Source organism: Lactuca virosa, chromosome 6 (assembly GCF_052849685.1).
Source record: "Lactuca virosa cultivar CGN04683 chromosome 6, Lactuca_virosa_CGN04683_v6, whole genome shotgun sequence".
NCBI classification, from domain to species: Eukaryota; Viridiplantae; Streptophyta; class Magnoliopsida; order Asterales; family Asteraceae; genus Lactuca; species Lactuca virosa.
The window spans coordinates 197,928,058-197,938,104 of record NC_136431.1 but is presented as its reverse complement, the minus strand read 5'-3'; the positions used below and the strand labels follow the sequence as shown (position 1 = coordinate 197,938,104).

Below are 10,047 nucleotides of genomic sequence, written 5' to 3'. Positions count from 1 at the left end.
TGAAATTCTATTATTTTCCAATCTTAAAATCCTTCAAATTTTTGTGTTTTCGATACTATATTACAATTCATTTATATGGATTTTGAATAAGCGCCGCGTTTTAGAATAACTGATTGTATCGGTTGGCTTAAAAACTCGTATATAGTTTTTATCGTTTGTAATTTTATATCATATTGTTAATAGTTTAAAAAATACTTTTCGGTAAAGAAAGTTACTTCTTCTAACAATGATCAACAAAAAGTATTTTAATTGTGTTAACAATTATTTATAATTTATATCTATAATTCTATAATTAGTTTATAAACAAGAAAAAAATTAGTCAAAAAGATATAAATAAGATTAATTTTGTGATCTATTTGATATAGATTCCAAATCTTTTGATAAATTTACAAAAGATAAATCTACAAACCAAACAAGATTTTATTGTAGAATAGATTTCAATCCCATTGTAAATCGATCCAACCAAACACACAACAGACTGTAAATTACAATTCCAGATCCTTTCATAGATTCTAAATCCCACAAAAATAATCTCACAATCGAAACAGAAACAACTCCTTATTATTTATGATTTCAATGATTTCAAACCCTAAAATCATAATGAAATCAAGTTTCTAAACCAAAATCAAAAATTTCAGCAAAAATCAGACAACCCCTATTCGTTGAGAATGAAGAAGCACGAGATTTACAGAAATGAAATGTAAATTACATGGTGATAACTCTCAATTTCACAATGATGATCGCAAACTAATCTCGTTATTATTATTAATGTAGCAATCTGATCTTACCTAATAATCCGATCATGAGGTTTTATGTTGTGACCAATATTCATTAACAAGCTGTGCAAATAAAGAATCTGGTTGGTTCATCAATTTCGAGGGTTCATCATACTCCATCACCTTTCCTGTAATTTACAAACAAGGTAAAATATTAAAAGTTGCACAAATGAAAATTAACAAAATGTAAGGAATCATATTTCCTTCAGGAATGGAAAGGCCCATTCCATCAGACAAGAAACATACATAGGAAAAAAAAAAAAAAACTTACCATCCTTCATAACAAGTACCATTGAGCAGTCAATAACAGTTGGGATTCTGTGTGCAACTGTTATAACTGTGCAATCTTGGAATTCTTCCCGAATAGTTTTCTGAATAATTGTATCAGTAGCATTATCGATTGAAGCTGTGGCTTCATCAAGTACAAGTATCTTTCGCCTTTTCAAAAGAGCTCTTCCTAAACAGAACAATTGTCGTTGTCCCAAACTCCAATTCGATCCATCTTGCACAACTGTAATAATAATAATCCAATACATAATGGAATGTCAATTCTGATTTTCGATCCATGGGGAAAGGTTTTTTTTTTTTTTTTTTTAATTTCTTGATGGAATGGAATGATATTTTATTGCTATAGATTACTTTTATTTAGATAACTTTAGGCAAATTGCAAGAAATAGTAGCATTTCATTACCTTGTTCATTCCATTCCATCATACCAAACAAAACAGACACTAAGTCAATAAGTAAATCTTCTTAAATCTTACCCAACGAGTCCAGCCCATCTTTTTTGTCTTGAATAGCATCGCGAAGTTGGCATTTTTCAAGAACCTAGAAAAAGACAACAAGTGTTACAATTTGACAATAATTATGATTATCAAGTGTTTTAATTTACCTGCCATAGTTCTTGATCACTGTGTTCTCCAAGAGGATCAAGATTATATCGAATGGATCCATTAAATAAAGTCGGTTCTTGTGGAATAATACCAAAATTTGATCGAAGGTCATGGAGTCCAATTGTAGTAATATCTAATTCATCTATAATGATTCTTCCCTCTGTAGGTTCAACTAGGCGAAACAAAGCACTGATTAAAGTTGTTTTTCCACTCCCTGTCCTTCCAACAATTCCAATTTTGTTTCCTCCTTCAAATACACAATTGATTCCTTGAAGAACCAATGGGGAATTCGGTTGATATCTTATCTACATTATAAAAATAATCAAATAAGTCGTAAAATTAGGAATTTGAAATGATGGATTTGGGAAAGGAATGGAATTGTCGATTGTGTGATGGAATAGAATAGACGATTCCTTCCATTTATTTAATTACTTCTAAATCATATGAGAATTCATTTCATTCGTAAAGACCAAACAAACTTGATCACAAAAAGCAATAATCATTTTCATCACCTTGCTTATTCCATTCCATTCTTTTGTTATTCCATTCCATTAAGCCAAACAAGCATGGAAAAAAGTTTGAAAATTGTACGTACTTTTAGGTTTTGGATATCGACTCTACCAGAACTTGGCCAATTGCTTGGGGGTCGGTTGTCTTCTATGATTTCCGGGGCTTCACTAGGGATATGCATATATTGCTCTAGTCTTTCAACCGAAACTATCAAATTCGATAGCTGACATTGGAATTGGACGGAAAGAACAACAAAAACATTCAATGAGAGCCCATAGGAGAGAGCCATTCCAATGAGTCCTGTGATTAAAATGTTTGTTGTTAGAGAAGCATCATAGTTCTCATTATTATTCCACATCAACTAGACACAGTCTCATCTCATCCTGCCTCTATATATGTTGGAGTCTACCAGTGAGATTATATTTTGAATTTTGATATCACTAACCTGAGTCAGACGCTTGAAAGGGAAGCAAAGTTATGGCTAGTGCAAAGCTAGCAACAACAAGAGCACATAGCATTTCTAGACGTTGGATCAACCATTCGTTTGCTGAAAAACTATGAAAAAATGGACTTGCATTGTTGTCAATAAGGTTCAGATGTTCTACAAAGAAACGTTCTTCTTCGCCAAAAGCTCTAATGGTAACCACTCCAGCAATGGATTGTGCAAGATGGCTAGTGACTAATGACTTACTTGTGCCATCTAATCGCATCAACTCATTTGCAGATGCGTAGTAGAATTTCTGTGTAAACAAATTGGAGAGTTAACATTAGACAAAAATTATTCCAATTAGGTCCTAACTTTTTACAAATTTGCCTCAACTCTAGGAACACTGTTTTTTTTTACCTGCAGAAGTATGGTAACATAAACCGTTGGAATGATAATGACCAAAATAGGCCAAGTTAGGACTGCCAAGATTCCAAGGCTAAAGTATGTGTTCATCGTTGTGCCTACGGTAAACGTAAGCTTTGTTGCCAATTCAAGATCCACAATGCTGAGATCCGAGGACACCTAACAAAAGTAGATACCTAAGTTTCTTGCAGATCATTCAAGCATGATAAATTAATAATATATATGTATGAGTTTAGGTAAAAAAATAGTTACCCTGCTAATGATCCTTCCCACAGGTGTTGAGTCATAGAAGGACATTGGTGCTCGGTATAGACATGTAATCAACTTGTTAAACATTGCAATTGATGTATTTACTGTTAACTTATAAATAAAACAAGATCTCCCAAGTAAAAAGACCATCATCACAATACCAAGGATCATGTATACCAACAACAACTCCATCTGGCTTATACTTACATTCTGCACTTCCTTAGCCAACCACAAATTCTGTGAGAACTGTCCGATTATGTAGAGCAAATGTAATAAAACCGATAAAGAGAAGAAGAAGACTCCATTGCTCTGAGTAAGATACTGTTTGTATGGTCTTAAACCTGTGTCCCCTGATTCTCGTTCTTCTTTCTTAATCAGTTGTTCCCCTACCGACGGTTCTATCTCTTTTATCGGTTTAATGTTTTCAATTTCTTGAATTGGGGATTCAGATTTTTGTTGAGAGCTATCGGCTGTGTGATTATCTGAACCAGAATTTTCGCTAAGTGCAATTACAAGGTTTTGGAACTCTTTACTGGATTCAAGCAATTGATCGTAGGTTCCTGTTTCAACAATCTTCCCGTCCGCCATTAACTATTAACAAATTCAAAGCCGATTAAGAATATAAGAGAACAAAAACGCTAAAATGACAAATTAGGGTTTAGGACTCGTTAACTAGCTTACCAGGATATCGTCAAAAGCAGGCAGGAAATCGACTTGGTGAGTTACAAGTAACACCGTCTTGCTGGATAAAGCTTCCATGATGAATTCCTAGAAATATAACAAACATTTTAACGATTTACATTTTTGTTGCAGATTGAAGAGAGAAGTGAAAACGATGCTTACTTTGAACAAACTTGATGCAGTATGTGCATCAACCGCGCTGAATGGATCATCCAAGAGGTATATATCGGCATCTTGATATAATGCTCGAGCAAGCTGAACTCGTTGCTTCTGTCCACCACTAAGATTTACGCCTCGTTCTCCGATGATTGTTTGATCGCCGAATGAGAACATCTCGATATCCTTCACAAGGGAGCATTTGGTTATTACATATTGATACTTCTCCTCATCCATCAAATTTCCGAACAATATATTGTCTCGAATTGTCCCTGTTTGGATCCATGCCGTTTGTGAAACGTATGCCACCTTCCCATTCACTTCAATCTGAAGATCAAATTCCGATTACATATCACTACAGACTCGAGCTGTGATGCAAAACTTCAGCTACATATCTTAAGCTATTGCCGGGCACAAAATTTAAGGGCGGAGGGAGCGGTGCCACCTAATCCGAACTCCCTTCACCACCGTCACATGCGCCTTTTACCACACAAGTGTGGTTTCTTGCAGGAGTGGTGTCACACTTTTATTTTTTATTTTTTCTTTTTTTTTAACTATTTTAATTTAATAAATTTTTTTTAATAAAACAACATATTTTTTCATTACTTGAAAATTAAAAAACCCATTACATTGAAAATTCAAAAAACATTACATTACATTCCAAAAAAAAAAATACACATGAAAAAAAAAACACATTTTTGAGATTGATGAATTTTTTTAAATAAAATAGAGAGAAGAGTGTTTTTTGTTTGAAAAAAAAATGAAGTGTATGTAGTATTTTATAGGAAAGAAAGTAAAAAAGAAGAAGAAAAAAAAACGGTAGTATTTTGACCTAATTCCTCCCAACCAATCACATTGCACGACTATAGAGGGCCGCGGTGCGGCCAAAACCACAGGAGACCGCAGTGAGGGGGCGGTGTTCGCGGCTGAGGTGGCATAAACCGCGGCCACTCCCTGCAGCCTAACACCTTCAACTTTATTGTGATATACTAAAAATTTTCAACAAGTAATTTTTAATTGTTTTTGTGTTTAAAAAAATTATGATGTTATTTTTATATCCATAAAAATCATTACATATTCTTTATAAAAATTAATGTTGTTATATCTTATGCGGAATTAAAATAAGTATATGACATTATATATTTTCAGAATTTGTAAGTGTTGATCTGCATTTTAATTTTTTTAACTCCATCTAGACTTTACATTCGGTTCCCTTGTATTATCTGGTTGTAAAATATTACTACATATCCCAAATCAAAAAATGTAAAATATTAATATATATCCCAAAATCAGAAAATATAATAGCATTTAGTTGACATAAAAATAATTTAATAATTTTCTTTTTTAGAGAATAGTACATTGAGTATTATTTTCTTTAATTAATAAAATATGACATTATATGTGTTCCTGACAAGGTTCTAAATAATGTAAAACGTGATTTGACGGCAATGTCAAGCCTCAAGTTTTTTCAAGCCTTAACGAGTCACGCGACGTTTGTAAGGCGTGACTTAAGGCGGTAATTTTCTATATAATTAATATTTTATATGTATTTTCAACTATTATTTATTTTTATACACATATATGAGTTAAGACGGCGTTTTGGTAAAGCTTAGCGGCATGTGCGAGCCTTGGAGCCATGACGCGCTTTTTAGAACATTGGTTCCTGATGATGTGAGGTTGAACAACTTACTTTTATAAAGAATATTGAGTAAACTAACATAATGTAACAGTGTATTTAAAAAAAACCAAATTTTTTTCTTTGGCAAAATAACCACTAAGTCCAAAATACAAAAGTACGAACCAATAAAAATCACTTTTTTGACAATAAAAAATTTATATTTTGGATTTCAGACTTCGAACAAAAACTCCAAAATTTCAAGAAAAAGTCCAAAATCTAATCACCAATTCCGAAATTTCAAGATAAAAAAATCATTTTTACTGTAATTTAACAAAAAATTAGCATACGATATTAGGACTTAAAATCAAAAATTTTATTTCGAATCGGACATTTCGAACATATGTAAAAATATTTCTTTAAAACAACATTATAAAAAAATAACTCTGAAATTTAAAAAACAAGTCCAAATTGGAACATTAGGAGAAAATTGACATATTTCAAAACTAAAAAATATAGTTATTTTCTTAAATAAAGTTATAAATAAATAAATAAATAAGAAAAAAAAAACTCATTTAGAGTTGTATGTTTACTTAATTTCCGGTTTTATAATGCTATTATATTGCTATGTGATATTAACCACATATAAATAAATATTTATTTACATGTTATAAAATTTATCCCTATATCAATAAACCTTTAATAGTTAACAATATTATAATAAATTAAAGGTACAAATTTTACAATACATATATAATTCTTTTGTAAAACTAAAAACAAGATTTACAGTTTAACTATTGATATTTTTTATTATGTGTTTTGATAAAACATATACAATATTTAGTTTATTATTTAAATATATATATATATATATATATATATATATATATATATATATATATATATATATATATATATATATATATATCATAATTTTTTTAACAAAACACAGCAATTATTAGCCTCATTTCAAAACTATGACTATTTCTTTTTGAAAGTAATATTCTATTTCTCCTGCATGATTATAATGAATTAAAAAGGGCAATTCCAAGCCAACAACCCACCACCTATTAATGGGAATCTAAGATTTGGACTGTTACATTATTTTTTGAGATCATCATTTATGGATCCACTCAAAGGTTTAATTTTTAGTCAACACCTTTTCTTATATCGATTTGGTATATAAAAGGAATAATATAAAATCAAATTAGATGTTATATTATTTTTTTATAAAAAAATAATGTTGGGCTGGAGAAAATGTTATGAAAAAGCTGTTATAAATGAGATTTAATGTTTTTTTTTTTTTGCCATCAAAATTATATAAAATTTCATATGACAAATTTTAGTCCACGTTTATGCAGATTCTGTTTGATTTCATTGACTAGTTATATATTAGATGTAATGATCTATATATAAAATAGATATTAATTAATTAGTTAATTGATCGTAAATATAATCTTTAATCGTTATGTTTTGAACCTATTTAATAAAATAACAATAATCTCAGATCAAAAGGTTAGAAGAGTCGTACTGTGCCTTTTATATTCGGAACCTCTCCAAGAACGGCGGAGATAAGAGTCGATTTACCAGAGCCGACTTCACCGCAGATAGCCACTTTTTTTCCGGTCAAAACTTCAAGTTTTACATCGGTAAGTGTCGGTTTCGAAGAATCATCATTCCATGAAATCGATTCACAATTGATTACTACAGCTCGATCTTCCATGTTTCCATGATTCTTCCCGTCTTTCTGCAACTCCGGCGCCTGTAAAAACTCAACAACACGAGTCAACGCAACCCTTCCTTCAATAAACACAGCTGCAACATCAGAAATAGCCTGAATCGGCTCCTGAATGATCCGAATCGTTGCCAGAAACGTGAACACGTTACTCGCATTAAGCTCGATTCCCAACAAATAACAGGTCCAAAACGTCACCACCGCTACAATCGCCGGAGACGACCAAAACATAAGCATGAAAACCCCTCTTTGCATCATAACCGCAGATAACCATTTCATCTCTTCATTTCTTAACTCTTCGGCCGCCTCCCGGAAATGTGTCTCCCAAGCGTACAACTTCAGAACCTTCATGTTTGAAATCGCCTCTGTTATGGCCTTCAACCGCCGGTCTTGCGCCCCCATGAGTTTCGTTAGGTACTTATGCTGTAATTTCCCCAACGGAATGTTTACGACGACTGTTAATATTATTACCAATAAAGCTGCGATCGTTGCTACTCCGATTGAATAATAGATTATGAAAATCCCTAGACAGATCTGAAGAGCGATTGTCCATATGTTATGAAACCAAAACGGAACCTCTCCGATTCTAGTAGCATCAACGGTGGCGTAATTCATGATTTGACCGGAGGAGTAAATCAATTTAGCATCGTTTGATAGCTGGAGCTGCTTCTTATAAATTGCTGCACATAACATGGATTTGACTTGGAGTCCGATGACTCTACTCCGAAACTTTAGTTGTCTCTCCGATATCGATTCCAGACATTTGGCTAGAAATAACCCTAACGTCAGAAAATACCCTTCGTTCTCGAAACTTTCATTCCCTTGAACAAGTTGAATGAAAGCTCGAAGAATCAAAGGACCTGAAGCCAACGCGAGCACTTTTATCAGCGCAAAAATACCAGTGATTACGAGCTCTTTCCGTTGCCAAACGAACAACGTCGATAAGACCGGCGGATCGGAATCACCATGACCACCGGAAACACTCTTTGCTCGCCGTTTCTCCAGCGTCTCCATGAAACTGGAATAACATTCTTCTGATGTGTCTTCCTTTCGTAGCTTTGGGATGTCTTTATCGTCGAGAACTTGACTTTTCCCTTTGATCATCAACGGATTTAGCCACCAGAATGTGAATATGCTTAACACTCCGGCGTTGGCCATCGGAGTAACATTTTCGTCTGGTGGTGGATTAGCTTGCAGAGGCGCATAAAGTGAACCATCTACCATTATGCAAGTTCTTCTCCAATGAAGGTCTGAAGAAAGGAGATTCTCCGATGAAGGTCTGGAGAAAGGAGAATAGAGTCGGTAGTTTTGTTGTAAAACTGATGTGTGGACTGAAGTTCAGATAACAAAATCGGTGGTGTTTATAGCTGCAGAGATCGGACCACCATAGCAGCTAAATCAATAATGAAATCCACAAAAGCCAAAAGCAATTATGCAGAATGAAATCGACAAAAGACATGTGTTTTGCAATATTCACGAGTAATCGATTTTTATGTGATTTGAGATATGTGAGTCAAAGAATCCAACCTCTTTCTAGAAATGATTATTAAATTTCATTATTTAAAAGAATATTCAATATTTTCGAACATATAACACATGATAACTATCTTCTTTTTTGTTGGAAAATTAAAGATTTTCGAAACTACTTAGGTGTTGTTTGTTTTTCTTCAAAAACCTCTTCAAAGCTTTTATTGCTGTGGGGCGCAGCACATGCGTAACATTTTTAGTCCCGCAACAGTTTGTTTTTCGGAAGTCTTCGGGGCTTAAAACCTCTGCCCGTGTGCTTCTTGGGGAAGCACTTGTTGTACCTCTTCCCACCCCTTCTAACCTAAACCTAAAAACATCCGACCCCAAAAAAAACATACGCCTTCTTCCAGAAATCGAAACCCATCGCGTCACATCTTCTCTGCCATCGATCTCCACCTCGCAGTTGCCCCACCTTGTCGGCGCCTCCTTCTTCCTTCTTCGTCCGGCAGTATACACAGGTACGTTTTTTTTTTCTATCGATTCCTGAATTGGCATTTGGATTCGTTTGAGATCATAAATTGGTGCTGATTTCTTTTATTTTTGCATATATGTTGCTGAATCATCCATAAATTTCGGCTCCTTCTTCCCTTTTTCCTCCAGCAGCCCAACGAATTCCTTCACAAGTATGTAAAAAAAAAATTCTTTCTGTTTTCTATCATTTCCACCTGATGCAAGTTTATTGCTAAATTGTTATTGTTGCTGTAAGGTCACCTGTTATGTGGTGAAGTGTCATAAATTATGCTTAAATGTTTGTTGAATATGCCAAAATCTTTGTTGAATTGTTTGTTTTTCAATTATAATAGTTATAGTTTATTGTTGAATGGTCACAAATATATGCTGAAATATCATAAATTTTGCTTAGATGTTTGTTGAATATGCTAAAACAATTGCTGAATATGCTAAAATCTTTGCTTATATGTTTTTTTATTCATGATGCATTATTTTAATTTTTTAATGTCTGCAGCAGTCTGCAGATGTTAACAAAAACAAACACACTTCTTGTTACAGTCTGCAACCGTTTGATCCACCTCTTCTGCTGCAGAGGTTTGCAGAGGT

At 33.4% G+C, this 10,047-nt stretch overlaps 1 protein-coding gene across 1 annotated transcript; it reads right to left on the bottom strand.

The window, feature by feature from the left end:
• Positions 1-402: 402 nt before the first annotated feature.
• Positions 403-8,822, bottom strand: LOC145119117 (ABC transporter C family member 10-like). Its single transcript, XM_079054746.1, has 11 exons — positions 7,261-8,822; positions 4,121-4,441; positions 3,959-4,045; positions 3,281-3,868; positions 3,023-3,187; positions 2,624-2,918; positions 2,264-2,478; positions 1,668-1,973; positions 1,540-1,603; positions 1,048-1,287; positions 403-904 (listed from the first exon to the last, which is right to left on the bottom strand). Exons 1-11 carry the CDS (start codon positions 8,686-8,688, stop codon positions 801-803), a joined length of 3,813 nt encoding a protein of 1,270 aa, XP_078910872.1. The 5' UTR covers positions 8,689-8,822; the 3' UTR covers positions 403-800.
• Positions 8,823-10,047: the final 1,225 nt, after the last annotated feature.